General features: G+C 51.3%; 3 protein-coding genes across 7 annotated transcripts in view; 2 read left to right on the top strand and 1 right to left on the bottom strand.

Moving 5' to 3' along the window:
- On the top strand, positions 1-7,860 carry LOC6545847 (protein draper). 3 transcript variants are annotated; one of them, XM_026977755.1, is made up of 11 exons: positions 1-104; positions 163-326; positions 391-516; positions 4,054-4,300; positions 4,477-5,516; positions 6,004-6,210; positions 6,274-6,771; positions 6,840-7,145; positions 7,207-7,353; positions 7,442-7,474; positions 7,592-7,848. In XM_026977755.1, exons 1-11 carry the CDS (start codon positions 1-3, stop codon positions 7,846-7,848), a joined length of 3,129 nt encoding a protein of 1,042 aa, XP_026833556.1. The 3 variants fall into 3 exon arrangements, with proteins under 3 accessions (XP_026833556.1, XP_026833557.1, XP_026833558.1); XM_026977756.1 differs by lacking the exon at positions 7,442-7,474 and having other exon boundaries at positions 7,592-7,860; XM_026977757.1 differs by lacking the exons at positions 4,054-4,300; positions 4,477-5,516.
- Positions 1,000-3,613, top strand: LOC6545848. Its single transcript, XM_001971151.3, has one exon. It carries the CDS (start codon positions 1,253-1,255, stop codon positions 3,533-3,535), a length of 2,283 nt encoding a protein of 760 aa, XP_001971187.1. The 5' UTR covers positions 1,000-1,252; the 3' UTR covers positions 3,536-3,613.
- Positions 7,861-8,727: 867 nt separating the features above from the next.
- The window catches only part of LOC6545846, a 40,466-nt gene continuing 33,425 nt past the window's right edge, over positions 8,728-15,768 (bottom strand). For all 3 annotated transcript variants that reach the window (XM_026976925.1, XM_026976926.1, XM_026976927.1), the window contains 2 exons: positions 11,483-11,992; positions 8,728-11,421 (listed from right to left, as the gene is read on the bottom strand). In XM_026976925.1, the coding sequence (XP_026832726.1) occupies positions 9,359-11,421; positions 11,483-11,992 (2,573 nt within the window). In that variant the 3' untranslated portion in view covers positions 8,728-9,358. The remainder of the gene's footprint in view (positions 11,422-11,482; positions 11,993-15,768) is intronic.

Here is a 15,768-nt window from a genome sequence, read left to right as displayed (position 1 = left end):
ATGTTGCGGATAATCCTAATCGCCGCCTGCCTAGGCCAGCTGGTCCTGGCTCAGGCGGATCTTAAAGATCTCGTTGGACCCAATATCTGCAAAAGAAGAGAAGTGTAAGCTCGTTTCTTATCCCAACAAACTAACTTATTTAATGAGTCATTTTACCTTTAGATATAACGTAGAGGTTGTCTACACGGAACTGCAATCCTACCAGGAACGCGGCTCCACGTGGTGCGTTACATTCCCACCAAGGTGCTCCACATATCGCATTAAGAACCGAGTGGTCAATAAAACCAATACGATTGCGAAGACTCGTATTGTAAGGGACTGTTGTGGTGAGTTGGGAATTACCGGATGTTTGACTTTACTTTACAACATGCCCTTGTTAAACACTTTTAGATGGCTACATCGCAAGCGCAGGAGAATGTGTGCCGCACTGCTCGGAACCCTGCCAGCACGGAAGATGCATCTCCCCGGAGAAGTGCAAGTGCGATCATGGTTACGGAGGACCCGCCTGCGATATAAGTTCGTTCACTCCTTAACCTATTCGTAATTTCTCCCTAAGTGTTGTGTGAATCTATACAATGAATCGCCTTGGGTGTTCCTTGGGTGCGGCTCATCCTACAGTCCGGCGTCTTTATATTTTTAAAGTGCAAGCTTACGATACTCCCGGACTGCCTGGAATGAGCCGAACCCCAGAGATAAAGCTTTATATATCACTTGAGCAGCTTTGAGCTCTGTTATTCTAAATGCCCTTGCAAAGATAACAAATGTACTGTAGGCTTAATTGTTCTGATGCTCGACGGCATATTCCTAAAAGTATTTGCAGACGATTGAAAACGCAACAAAAAGAGATGATTAACAGAAACAGATTATTATATTTTGAAAATGAGTTTACTAAAACCAGCAGAAAATAATCTTTCAATACGACAACACAAATAAACACAATCAAATAAATACTTCTAATACAAAAAAAAAAAAATATATATATATATAGATAATATATAAAAACCATAAAAAGATCTACACCACGCTAACACTCGCATCTGGGAGATTATTAGATTTACATAACAGATTATTATATTTTGAAAATGACCTTACTAAAACCAGAAGAAAATAATCTTTCAATATGACAACACAAATAAACACAATCAAATAAATACTTCTAATACAAACAAAACAAAAACCAAACAAAAAAGATAAAATATAAAAACCATAAAAAGATCTACACCACGCTAACACTCGCATCTGGGACCGTAGGATGGAGGAGGAGGATGACTCTGATTACCTGCCGCTGCCAAACATCAACAGCTTGAGTATACCGAATGATAAGGCCATGCTGGCCGTGTACGAGCTGTACAAGCCGCCCCTCACCGCCAATCGGCATCTACTCTCGGAGCGTAATCGGGAGATCTTCGCAGAGGCGTTTAATGATCCCGACCAAGTGCCCACTTTGGCGGATCTGTGCGTCCGGCAGTTGGCTAAACGTGGAAATACCGACGTGCCCGAGGCCGTGCGCCAGGATCCGCGAAAGATGCGCGTCCACTACGACTCACTCGATGTGGATCTGCCCCTGCGCGAGTGCTACTTTGTGGAGGATGCGAGCTTCTGGAGGCGCGTGGTTCTAGCTAAGAGTTCCGATAATTGCCTTGCACTGAAGGATTTGCAGGATTACAACTGGCGCGGCAGGGGACTGAGCCTGAAGTACGTGGAGCTGGTGGAGGCCTGTCCGGCCGCCCTTTGGCCAGAGAAAGAGATGTCCGAACTGGCCACTCTGATAAGGGATCACGTGTACTCCATGGACATTCGGCACCTGCAGCCGCCTTCGGAGTATGCCTTTCGGAAAGTAGAACGTGAGGATGATGATTTGGAGCCGGATATAACCTCCGAGGAGTCTGGTAGCTTGGAAATTTCCAGCGACGAACCAATGACACCCGAAGACGGCGGGGAGGAGGGGGAGGAAGAAGAGGAGGAGGCGGGTTCCACCGCCTCTGGGCGGAAAAAGTCTATTGGATTTAACACAACATTTAAGATAATCTTTTCCGACGATGAAGATGACTCTGACAACGAGCGTCGCAAACGTCGACAGGAACGGAACGTAGCCCGCCAACGATTGCGGGATCTAAAGGCGGCCAGGGATGCGGAGCACGAGGAGCGCAGGCGACGTCGGTCCGCGATGCGGAAGCCCAAGGAGCCAGAGCCCAAAAAGAAAAAGAAGCGAAGGCAGCGAATAAAAGGCGCCTTCGATATCCGAGTGGAGCCGGAACCGGACGATGGCGATGACAAGGTTTTGGACAAACGCAACAAGCAGAGGTATCTGATGCACCTACAACAAGTAAAATATCAGGAGGAGGAGTGCACCCACATCGATCTTAGCTTTATGCGCTACTTTGTGAACCTGGTATCGTTGAACCTGGAGTTCCTCGGTCCGGCATTGGGTCGGAAGTACCACCAGCGGAACGTGCTCTTTTCGATCAAGGACATGATTCGTCTGGCTAGAGGGCTAGTGGCAATGGAGCAGCTGCAGATCTTCCGGCTTCGAAACAGCCGACTGAGTAACTTTAAGCTATACACAGTGTGCCGTGCGCTGCGCATGTTGCCCTTGCTGGAGGTGGTGGACTTTGGGTACAACCAGATGACTGACGACTGTGGCCCCGAGTTGGGAATTCTGCTGGAGCGGCTTCTAATGCTCAAGTCCCTAGAGCTGGAGTACAATCGACTGGATACGCGGGCCATGGCGTCAATCGGACAGGCACTGCAGCGATCGAACCACTCCAGACTGGAGTATCTGGGATTGGCCCACAACAAGCTGAGCGGGGACTCTCTGTCCATCTTGTGCAACGGCATCAAGGGCACCGAGCATGTGGAGGAGCTCAATGTGTCCGGCATCGAGACGAATCCTCGTATATTTGTGGACCAAATAGGCGATCTTCTGCGTCATCACGGTCCGCTTCGTCGGCTGAAAATGGTGGCCATTCCTTTAGGCTCGAAGCTGGGCAGAAAACTTATATGTGCCCTCGTCGCTAACACCAAGGTTACCTATTTCGACTGTCGCGACTGCGACTTGGATGTGCAAGAAGAGTTCGAGGCCAACGTGGCAGTCAGGCGAAACATCTACGGCGAAACCAGCTTTGTCACCGATACGCAGCGCTTCCCCAGCATTGCCGACCTGTTGGAGTATGCCAAGACACTGAAGCATCCGATGGTACAGAAGGTAGAAAACGACATGGCAATGAAGAAGAAGTGCTTGCCGTACTGTCCGACGCCAACGCCAAGTGTCCAAAGCGTTCGGGTGCAGTCGCTGGTGGCGGAGGAGTCGGAGTACGACATTTGGCAGATGCTTGGCATCACAAAGAAAGTGACCAAGGTAGCATCGCCAGTCGAAGAGCTAGTGAAGAAAGTGAGCTCAGTGTCAGTGGTCAAGGGACCTTTTGTCTACAAACCCAACGAATTCAACATGGAGGAATTCCGAGCCCACGTTTTTCTGCCGGGGACGAGCAACAGGCACTCCTACTTCATGAAGGAAAGGCGAATGGACTACTAATCTTTTCGCGGGCATTTGTAATCTCATCAAAATTGAATGTTTTAGCAATTGAAAAGAAGAAACCAGATTATTAAAATAGTACGAGTAGTTTGAAGCCTCTGCAAGGGCATTCCATCTTTGGACTACCAAAGATCTGCACGTAGTGTCTCTGTAGTTTTATTTCTGCTTTATGTTGCTTCATGGCTTTTGTTGCTTTGCCTTTTAATTTGCCATCTTGACCCCAAATCTAACCCCGACCACCCACACACTACACTCCACTGTCTCACACCCCCATGCAGTTTACTCCGGCTCACTTATCCAGATGCAAGCAGGCTTTCGGTCACTAATTCCTCCACCACCAAAGCGGGAGGATCCGGGAGCAATACTTCGTCCGGCTCCTGGGTTTCTCGTGGCTAGCAAGCAAAAGCAATCAAAATCAGGCAAAACCCGGCAAAAGCAAGAAAAAAGCAACTAACTGTCGAACCCGTACCCTGTGATCCGTACCCGAAGCTAACTGAGTTTGTGTCACTATTCGGTAGATTGCCCACCCGGCTGGTACGGCCGGAACTGCTCGATGCAGTGCGACTGCCTGAACAACGCGGTGTGTGAGCCCTTTTCAGGCGACTGTGAGTGCGCCAAGGGCTACACCGGAGCGCGCTGTGCGGACACCTGTCCGGAGGGCTTCTTCGGGACCAACTGCTCGGAGAAGTGCCGATGCGAGAACGGCGGCAAGTGTCACCACGTGTCCGGCGAATGCCAGTGTGCGCCTGGCTTCACGGGTCCCCTGTAAGTGGACGAAGGAGCCTCTTTGGCGGCGTTAACTTCTGGCGGAGGACCGGGCAAAATGAAACGTAGAATGCAATGCATATTTTCTGTAGCTGCAATTTGAAGCCGTTGCATCCTGCGACTCATTTTACTCCTGCTCCAACGCAAAACCCATACTAATCCTCCGCTTCAACTAGATGCGATATGCGCTGTCCGGACGGGAAACACGGCGCCCAGTGCCAGCAGGATTGTCCCTGCCAGAACGACGGAAAGTGCCAGCCGGAGACCGGGGCTTGTATGTGCAATCCGGGCTGGACGGGCGACGTGTGTGCGAACAAGTGCCCCTTGGGCAGCTACGGCCCGGGATGCCAAGAGAGCTGCGAGTGCTACAAGGGAGCGCCCTGCCACCACATCACCGGACAGTGCGAGTGTCCACCCGGATATCGCGGGGAACGCTGCTTCGACGAGTGTCCGCTGAACACGTACGGATTCAACTGCAGCATGACCTGCGACTGCGCGAACGATGCCGTGTGCAATCGGGCCAACGGAACGTGCATGTGCAATCCTGGCTGGACGGGTGCCAAGTGCGCTGAGCGGATCTGCGAGGCGGACAAGTACGGACTGGACTGTAACCGCACCTGCGAGTGCGACATGGAGCACACGGATCTCTGCCACCCGGATACGGGAAAGTGCCAGTGCAGCATCGGGTGGAGCAGTGCCCAGTGCACAAGACCCTGCACCTTCCTGCGATATGGTCCGAACTGCGAGCTGACCTGCAACTGCAAGAACGGAGCCAAGTGCTCGCCGGTCAATGGGACGTGCCTGTGTGCGCCGGGCTGGCGAGGACCCACCTGCGAGGAGAGCTGTGAGCCCGGCACATTTGGCCAGGACTGCGCCCTGCGCTGCGACTGCCAGAACGGAGCCAAGTGCGAGCCGGAGACGGGCCAGTGCTTGTGCACGGCGGGATGGAAGAACATCAAGTGCGACCGGCCGTGTGATCTGAACCACTTCGGACAGGACTGCGCCAAGGTGTGCGACTGCCACAACAACGCCGCCTGCAATCCGCAGAACGGAAGCTGCACCTGTGCCGCCGGCTGGACGGGGGAGCGGTGCGATCGGAAATGCGAAACCGGCAAATTCGGACACGAGTGCACCCAGAAGTGCCAGTGCGACTTCAACAACAGCCTGGCCTGCGACGCCACCAATGGAAGATGCGTGTGCAAGCAGGATTGGGGAGGTACAGCGGGATTTCTATATACCTCATTGAATCCACCTCATCAAGTTCACATATCACTGACATCATAAACGTGATTAATAAGTTTCTGAAATCTGATAGGAAAGGGTCTGAAATCATAGGATAGCGTTAGGCCCATTCTTTTTTGAATACTTTAGATACAAATTTCAAAATTGTGAAGCTTGCATGATTTGCTAACCATTCTATAGTATGCATCTTCGTAGATTTAGCATTTTTCGTCTTAACCAAAATAATCTGGGATAAACAGTTGATGAAGGCAAACCAGTTTTCAGCCGAATCCTTAAAATTTTGTGATGCAGAAATTGTAGGAGCACGTTAATCAGTACGAGTAACCTAATCATTACTTTCATTTTCGCATCTATTTCGCATGCCCACGTTTCATTTCCCTAATTTAATTTCATTTCTGGTCCTGCACATTTGTGTTCCTGGTTTTTGTTGACCTTGTCTGCTGCCCAACGATCAACCCAAGGCGTTCATTGCGAGACCAACTGTCGGAGCGGTTACTATGGTGAAAATTGTGATAAAGTTTGCAGATGCCTGAACAACTCCTCCTGCGACCCCGATTCCGGTAACTGCATCTGCTCCTCCGGTTGGACTGGTGCCGACTGCGCGGAACCGTGCCCTCCTGGATTCTACGGCATGGAATGCAAGGAACGCTGCCCGGAGATCCTACACGGTAGGTTGTTGTGGATATGATTGGAGGGCCAAAGTAAAACAGCCACTATTCTCTGTTTTTCAGGCAACAAGAGCTGCGATCACATTACAGGTGAAATTCTGTGCCGCACTGGCTACATAGGACTTACCTGTGAGCACCCATGTCCTGCCGGGCTCTACGGACCCGCCTGCAAGCTCAAGTGCAACTGCGAGCACGGCGGCGAGTGCAACCACGTGACCGGCCAGTGCCAGTGCCTGCCAGGCTGGACAGGTGCCAACTGCAACGAGTCCTGCCCCACGGACACGTACGGTCAAGGATGCGCCCAGCGCTGCCGCTGCGTGCACCACAAGGTGTGCCGCAAGGCCGACGGCATGTGCATCTGTGAGACTGGATGGTCGGGTCCCCGGTGTGACGATGTCTGTCCGGAGGGATTCTACGGCGAGCACTGCATGAATGAATGCGTCTGTCCATCGGCCAACTTCCAGTGCCATGCGTCCCACGGCTGTGTGTGCAGGAGTGGCTACACCGGCGATAACTGCGACGAACTAATCGCCTCCCAACGTGTTGCAGAAAGCGAGACGTGTAAGATAAGACATAGATCTTGGTATATTTCCCCCACATTACTCATTCATTATCATTTTGAACAGCAGCAAGCCGGGCGAGTGTGGCGCTGACTATAGTCTTGATGACCTTGTTCGCTTGCATAATCTTCGCAGTCTTCTTTTACTACCGCCGACGGGTGTCCAACCTAAAAACGGAAATCGCCCATGTGCACTACACCCATGATACGAATCCCCCGAGCTGGCCACCCAATCACAACTTCGACAATCCGGTGTACGGCATGCAGGCGGACACGCGTCTACTGCCCAACAATATGCGTTCCAAGATGAACAACTTTGACCAGAGGAGCACGATGAGCACGGAGTACGGCGATGACTCCAATGCCTGTGGCAGGGGTAAGATTTTTGAAGCGCCTTAACCTTAGGGGCAGTGTCTCATAATGTATTGCCTCCACAGTAGGCAGCTACTCGATCAACTACAACCACGACCTGCTAACGAAGAACTTGAATGCGGACCTGACCAATCCGATTGTGTACAATGAATCCCTGAAGGAGGAGCATGTCTACGACGAGATCAAGCACAAGGAGGGCTACAAGGATCCCGGTATGTTATTGACTTTTACATAGTCAGGCTTAGTACTTTCACAACTAACTATGTACTCCACATTTGCACACATTACGGCATGAAACAGTGAAAATTTATAGCAAGATTTTGTTTCCCGACGGTAAGCCAGTGCTAAAAAACCATTCCTTGTAGTGCCCTGTTCGTCCTCACTCATGTCCAGTGTTTTAAGACCTATTGAAGGCTAGCATGATCTAATTGTCTGAATCTTATACACTAGATGAATATGATCACCTGGACTACTCGCGTCCCAGCACATCGCAGAAGCCGCACTACCACCGCATGAACGACGCCATGCTCAACATCAACCAGGACGAGGAGAAGCCCAGCAACGTGAAGAACATGACTGTGCTGCTGAACAAACCGCTGCCGCCCACGGAGCCGGAGCCACAGCACGAGAGCTTCGACAATACGAACACCAACCTGGACAACGTGTCTACGGCGTCGCCCAGTTCCAGTCCGGAATTTCGGAAGTAGGCTGCCGGAACAGTCACTTCACCCGCTGTTTAGCTTTTAAGTCATAATATTTTAATTTGTCTATGTTCGGTAAGAATTTCCCAACTGTTACGTAACTAATTTAGTTTAAATTGTTTCCTGGAACTTCAGTTCGTGATTTTATGTATTTCTGTGTAGCGTAGCATTTGTCTGGCATTCGATATGTAATTGTCTTTTGTATTGTCGCTTAGCAAAGCCATCTTAGCTCAACCAATTGTAAATTATTATTTAGGGGGCGCTTTACAACCCAGCGAAGGACCTCACTTTTGTAAATGACTCTTCATTCGACCTAAATTTTACTAACAATTATGCTCATTCGATATTCATTATGTGCGCGACTAATTCCCTAAGTAAAATCATATTATTATTATATATTATATTATATTATTATAAAATTAAGCACCTCTTCCTGGTAAAATTGTGGAGTGCCTGTGAGGCAAACTCAAAGCGAGGTCGCAAAAATTTTAAGTCGAACCCATGCATATACAGATTGAAATCAATAGCATAAGTAAATGGTATTTATATTTTTAGAGTGCATAAACAATACATTTATAGAGATCACATAAGGCATTCATAGACTATTTTAAATGCCGTAAAATATTTGTAACTAATTGTTATGCAAATTTAAGAATGAAACATTTGGCCAAAATTGTATAAAACTCAAAAGATTTAGATAAAATTTTAAAAAGTAGCTCAAATATTGGAAAATTATGATTGTGTCAACGTTAACCCATTTATATACACATATTCGATCTTGAGAGAAACAAGGATAATAAAGAGGATAATACAGATATGTAAAAATATGCATTTCTACCATTTCTCTACCCATTTTCCCAGGTCAATAGTCACGCAATGGTTTTTAGTTATTTATTGAAATGTCTGTTAATGTTATTTAGTTGAAGCATCAAGTACAGTAATCATATAAATAGTTTCCGTCTGCGCTTTCCTCTTTGATTTCCTTTAAGCAAGTTTCTATTACATAGACTACTCGTAATGCTAGGCTAGATAAATACAAGATCCTGCGAAGGATCCCCACTCACGCACATACACATACACAGATACAAGTATTCAATTACGGACACCGATACGAGTACAGTTTACAACTAGAAGCGTACTAAGGATCGCGATTGGAATAGTGGCCTATGAGTGCTTAAGATGGGTATTAAGTTAATTGATTTAAATGTATAACTTGACTTGTTTTTGGGTGGGAAGGTAGGTTGGGTAGGTTGGTTCCTTTTGGGCATCTTAAAAGGGAGAAGGTGCTCTTTGGACAAATTATGGTGGTTCGGTTCAATTTGTAATGGAAAAAGTCTAAATATTGATAGAAATTGTATAAAGTTAAATTGTTCAACAAATAATCATAAGAAAATCTTAACGGTCAAGATTATCTAGATATAGCAAATACAGGATAGGTAATACGAGTTTACATTAAGCTTCCTAATCCCTTTTATATGACCCAAAACGGCCCATACTGGGCGGTGGAGGTGGAGGTCTACAGGTAGCCATGGCCAGCCACCTCGGCCGGAATGAAGCCCTCGCGTCCGTCCCGCGTCCGCACGTAGAACCACTGGCGCTGATCCTTGGACTCGCGGCACTCGCACAGCGTGACGATCTCGCCCTTGTGCACCGCGATGCTCTCCGTGATGTAGTCCGTATTGATGGCGACTAGAGTTTGCCGCTGGCCCACCTCCTGCTGGCGCCGCAGCGCCTTTAAGGAGGCGTCCGCTTCCGCCTGGTTCTTGGCCGGCTTGTGCTCGTAGGGTGGCAGGGGCACCAGCTTCGGATGCAGATGCTGGCCATTGTGGCCGTTTGTGATGTAGGACACGTTGGAGAGCCGTCTCGCCGCTGGCTGCGACTGGTGCATATGTGCTTGCTGGGCACTCGGCTGCTTCTTGGCGGGCTTCGGCTGAAGGGTCACGTACTCATCCTGAGAAGCGCCGCTCTTGGCCGAAGCCGATCCAGATGCACCCACATGGCGAGTGGAGCGCAACTGGGCGTAGGCCTTCTCCACCAGGCGCGGCTTGGATGCTGCCCTCAGATACAGCTTGTCCACCTGCTGTTCTCCGTACAAGGAGCTGGTTGTGCTCCCACACTTCGTTTGGTTATTGTTGTTGCTGTGGCTGTTGTTGTTGTTGATGGTGGTGGTGCTTATCTTAAGGACATCCTCGGTGGGCTTTGAGTTGCGTGGAGTGCGTGCGCCATCGGATCGGGTGCCGCCACGCAGGCGGATCTCCTTCTCCGAGTCCGTCATGTTGCCACATGGGCGGGGGAAGACATCCGCATTGGACTCCCAGCAGGGGGTGCCTCGGGAGCCCGCTCTCGCCTGCTGGGGCAGAATCCCCAGGGGCAGGCAGCAGGCATAGCCCACATAGCCCTCCTCCGCGTGGGGCGTTTGCACATACAGCCAGTTCTGGTTCTTGAACACCGCATTCACCACCATGCCCAGGGGCAGAGGGATCTCCAGTTGGTAGCCACCTGGTCTCGTTTGGTATAGGGTGCTGGCTGTGGCCAGTACCACGGGAATATTGCCGGGCGTGGCCAGCGAGCAGCGGGAGAGAAATTCGTCCACGTTGTGAATCTCGTAGCCGAATCTCTGCACACGATTGCGATCCCGCCGCTTGCGATGCCTATGTCGCCGCTGCTGCTGTGGGGCAACTGCTCCTCCACTCGATCCCCCCACTCCGCCGCCCTCCGAGGCAGCCACCAAACTTGGCTCCGAGTAGGAGGTGCACTTCACAGACTCCGCGCCCGTGACCGATCCCCTGGCCTCTCCCGCCTGAGAGGCACTGGATCTCGCCTGCTGCAGGCGCGAGGCCAGCTTCTTGCGGATCTCGTTCCGCTTTCTGGCCAGGAGCAGGGCTTCGCTGTGACCATCGCTCCTGGGCCCCCGCTGGGGTGTGCACACGAAGAGCAGCTCTTTGGTGGAGGCGGCGGCCACTGGAGCACTGCTGGGACCGCTCCGTGACACGTCCAGCAGGTTCTGGTTGCTGAAAAACTTCTGGTTGGCCAGGTGGCCGTTGGGCGGAGCCTGGTGGGCGGTGGGCGTGGTGGCATAGCCATTGAGCGGCTCACCACCACTTGGTAGCTGCTTAACCCGGTACCGCTTCTTGGTGACATCCAGCTGAGTGGGCACGGGCTCTGTTCTGGGCGAGAAGATCTCGTTCTCCTTGCGATCCAACACCTGGCTGTCCGACTCCTTTGGCGCCTCCTTCTGCGGGGAAGGGGGCGTCTGCGATGGCGGAGCCTGCTGCGTCTGCTGCTGCTCTCGGAGCACCCAGGTCAATGAGATGCGCGGCCGTCGAAGGCTCAGGTTCTGACCCATCGCCAGCTGCGGAGTGCTCTTCGCTCTGCCGCCGGCGACTAGTGGCAGCAGCTCGTCAATCTCCACATAGTCGGAGCTGTACTCGAAGCTCTCCTCCTGGTCCCGCTGGCCAGGTGCTCGCACCGGGGGCGGGGGCGGGGGCGTGGCCGTGAAGTTACCCACGGAACTGTCGCTGCTGCCGGGCTGCTGGAGGATCAGGGAGCACGCGTTCAGGAGATCCGGGCAATAGGCATCTGCAAGTGGAAATGGTATTCGTTATGAAATGGTTTATGGTAGGGATTAGGATTTACTTGCCCCTTAATCCCCGCCTGCGTCGACGCTGCCTTCGGGTGGCACTGCCGCTCCCCAACTCCGAGCAACTGGATCCGGAGCTACTGGAGCTATCTGTGCTGGAGGCGAATCGCAGCTGCTGCTGCTGAAGCTCCCGGAGTCGCCGTCTCCTCCTGGCTTGTTGACGTGCTGCAAGTTCGCTGGCTGCTGTAGCTGCTGCCGGTGGCGGAACTACTACAACACGTGCTGGGGCAGGTGGATGCACGGCATCAGCCAAGTGGGATCTGTGTTCCTGGACTGATCTTGGTCTCTCCGTGTAGCTGGGCGGCGGGGTCAAAGGATGAGGAGTGTAATTGGGCGGCGGGGCGAGTGGCACTCGCAGGGCGGACTCCTCAAGCACGTAGTCGTTCTCCTGGGCCTGCAGCTCTATAGTCCCAGCTTCCTGGTAGCCCAGAGGCAGTCCAACCGCAGGTGGGGCAGTGGTGATAGACACGTTGTCGCCATTCTGACGATAGGTGGGTGAGGTTGTGGTAGCTGTGGATGTCGGAAACCAAGTGAGTTTGGTAAGTTATGGGAATTCAAATTCGTAATTAAAATGAAACATCATTCGCTCGCTATAAAGACCAAACTATCGACCAAATCCCACTCCAAGGAATCTGCGGATTCCTTCTGTGGTTCTGCGTCTGTCCAAGATCTCCCCACTCCATCGGCTGGTCGTAAAGACCATTGAGACGCGATAACAACACCTGAAGCCCTGGCCAGGAGGAACGCGACTCCCACGCGGGGAGCAGGGAATATTTAAAATATCTGGCAATATAAATGTCAGGAGTAGGTTGGAGTGGGAAGATCGGCGGATTGGGGAATGGGGCATGGGGCATGGGGCATTCCCGCCTTCATATGCGGCTATCAAGGCCAAGATCAGTGAGCTGAGCTCCAAGTGGCCGAGGCGAAGGCGAAGGCGAAGGCGAAGATGAGGATGAGCATGAGCATGAGATGGAGGAGTGGAGCTACGCAGGCGGGAAGCGTGGCCAATAAAATTCCAAACTGATATGCTCAATGGCAACAACGTGCCACAAGTGAGTAGTAAAATGTTGAAACGTGACGCTATTTCAAAAATACCAAATTTCCCCTCTCCTTCGATTAGCACATTTGCACAACGTTCAATGAAAGGAGAAAATGGAGTTCGCTGTGTACTCCGGTACACTCTTACCAATCTGGCGAATAATGACAAATTGAAACATGGCCGTCTGGAATGCATCTATTTATGGCTGGTGAATCGGATGAAAATGAGGAATGCGTGTTAAATCCATTTTGAATTAATGTAACACTCAAGATTATGGCTATGGCAATGAATGGCGACTAAAGACTTAAAGTGGTTTAAGTGCCGCAACAAGACGCCTTGGAAACGGAGTAATCCCGGCCTGGCTGGCAGGGTACTCCAGATCATAACTAAGCCCTGATGAAGAGCAGAAAGGACAAGGCCCAGAGCTCTGAGCCAAGAGCCAAGATCCCAGACCCGCAGATCTGCGGGCCTAGCGGCAGCGATGCGACTTTAACGACCTTAGCGAGGCGATTCCTAGTGGGTAGCGGGGCAGATCTCCTCCGTCAGTCAGGCGGCGGTTCCGTTGCCCCGGCCCTAATCAAAAAGGTTCAAGCGCAGAGATCGTGCGAGGATTACATGGGGGTGTGACGACAGGCCGGCTCAAAGTCATTCACTCAGCTCGGCTCCAGCTGGATGGCCCAGCTCCAACTCGATCGTGATGCTGTGGCCTTTAATGGCCTCTACGTGAGACGTGATCTCCACCAGGCACACTCGGAAAAATGCATGCACTCTTAACAGATTGCACAAGATTTTGCCCCAGATGCAGGCATCCAAAGATTTCCAGCTATAGAAAACTATTGAAAACCCCAGGCGGGAGGGCAACCACTTCATTTGATAAAACCGCCCTTCTTAGTCCGCATTTCAGCTCAAGTTTGGGCCCATATTTATGTGAAGTGCATTTGGATCGGGGAGCATGACGGGGCATGACAGGGTCGGATTGGGGGCGTGGTCGATCACGGGGCAGCTCCGGGGAACGAAAATCGAAAGTGTTGCTCCGGGTCGAACTCTGCGGCGGCCCTCTAATTAAACGCAAACGGCTGCCAAATTAGCGAGTGACCACATTGCGCCGGAAAAGCAATTGCAAATGCAATTGCAACTGCATCAGCAGCAGTGGCAGCAGCAGCAGCAGCAGCAGCAGCAACACTTGCAACTGCAGCACCAGCAACATCGACGCATTGCACAAATCACATGGCCAAAGCGGCAACGCCTGCCCAAAAATGGGAAACACTCTGACAAATTTGTTTTGCAACTTGTTGGCCCGCCTGCTGCAAATATGGTGCCCGCTCCATCCGAGCGAGAGTCCGACATGAACATGGCCACTGGGGCATTGTGGTCGTGGTCAACGGACCGGGCTCCACCTTCCACCTGCCCTGCTTCCCTGCTTCACTGCCTTCCAGTCGCCAGTCAAAGAAACCGCACAGCTGTCAGTCTCTTGATGCATCACAAGCTGGGGTCTCCAGACTCCAGACTCCAGTGACCAGTGTCGAGTGTCCCGTCCCCGGACACTGGCAGCCGGGCTCTGGTTCTAGTGATAATAATTCAATCGAGAAATGTCGAAGCGTGCAAATAGCCCGATTGATTTGTGTCTGGCCCGCGGGCTTAGAAGGCGCTTGGAATGGATTGGTTTTGCATGTGATTCACTGCCAGGCTCGGAGGACCAAATGGGAAGTTACTGGGCCTGCCCAGAGCCCAAGGAAAGGTCAGAAGTCAGGCTTGCCAGAGATTAGGCGTCATAGAAATGCTAGAAATTTGACCAGCAAGCTTCGCCTGCTGACTTTCATATTTAATTGTAGCCAGTCCCCTGGAACCCAATGAGCCCGGAATAGGATTATTGGTACGATTCCTCGCAAGATATTTAAGCCGTGGGAATTGAGTTCAGCTACAAGTCAGCGGTCAGGTTAATCGCCTTAATGGATTAGAAGAACCCTGGAAATTTTTCAATCAGGCCTAAGCTCCAGGCCAGAGCAGCTCCTCCTGCCCCATTCCGCGTGGAACGGCATGGGATGGATGCCCCATAGATACAGATGCTGCACAATCGATAACTGTTGTGGTCGGCGTTTCGCGCACGTCCCTCGCATATATCTTAAAATGGCAGCCGCAGATAAGAGGCACTAATAAGATAAAAACATTTTAATTGCCACTAAACATGGCAGCGCCTCGGACGGACCACTCTCTCCCCGATCCCCGATCCGCGATCCGCGATCTCCGATCTGAGCCCAATCCCCGCCAGATTGCTGCGGGCCAGCTGAACCAACTGTAAAACGGCCACTGCAATATACTTACTGCCCGGCAAAAAACGTTGTCGCCGCTAATGGGTTAACAAAACGCCAGGCAGACATATAAATAAACTCCCATTTCGTGGGATTTAATTAAGGCCGAGTTTCGATCCGCTTCCAGCTTTATCTTGCGGCTCTCGGCTCTCGGCCGAGGTGCCAAAACAAATTAAACCGCTTCCTGAGGGATCGTCAACTCTTTAACGACCCGCCCCCAGCCGCATTCCATCCCCAGTCCAGGGTCATCAATGTGACCACCTACTGCTCCACGGTGACCATAAAATCCGGACAAGGCCCGCCTGATTGTCAGATTGCCAGATTGGTTTTTAATAAATACTTAAAGACACTGGGAACCCTCCTCTAAAGTGTATCTAAGATGTTTCAATGTGGGCTAGAGCTTGGTTACTATTTATTTAGCTGGACTACTCCCAGTAAACTTTCGCTTGCCCACACTTATAGCTTCTATAGACAGCCAGCTGGTTTCCTGCGATGTCAGATCCTCGATGACAGGCCATGGATACCTGGATGCCTGGATGGGGTGGAGGTGGGCGACCAGGTGCCAACATGCCAGCCACTGCACGGCCATCAAGTGGCTAATTTATGGGGCAAATAATTTACACAAACTTCAGTTTTTAGCTTTTCAATTAGCCGGGATCATGTTCATGTGGCTGCAGCGATGCGATGCTGGCGATACTACTTAAGCCCGGTTTTATGGCATTTTGATGGGCTCTTGGCTGTTGGGTGGTCGGCCTGGCCAAGATTTGAATAGGTGCGATTCCCAAACGCGATCAAAAGTGAATTAAAGTCTTTTATCGAAGAGGTTGCGCCGGGAAGCCCTTTTCTCGAGCTGGAAGGGATTGCCAGTGGAGTGGAGTGGAGTGGAGTGGTTGGGGGATGCGGCTGTTGGCCAGGGCAATAAAATTAAACGTTTGTTG

The sequence above is a fragment of the Drosophila erecta genome, unplaced genomic scaffold (genome assembly GCF_003286155.1).
Source record: "Drosophila erecta strain 14021-0224.00,06,07 unplaced genomic scaffold, DereRS2 tig00000021-arrow-pilon, whole genome shotgun sequence".
Taxonomy (NCBI): domain Eukaryota; kingdom Metazoa; phylum Arthropoda; class Insecta; order Diptera; family Drosophilidae; genus Drosophila; species Drosophila erecta.
This window is presented reverse-complemented; position numbering and strand designations above follow the sequence as displayed.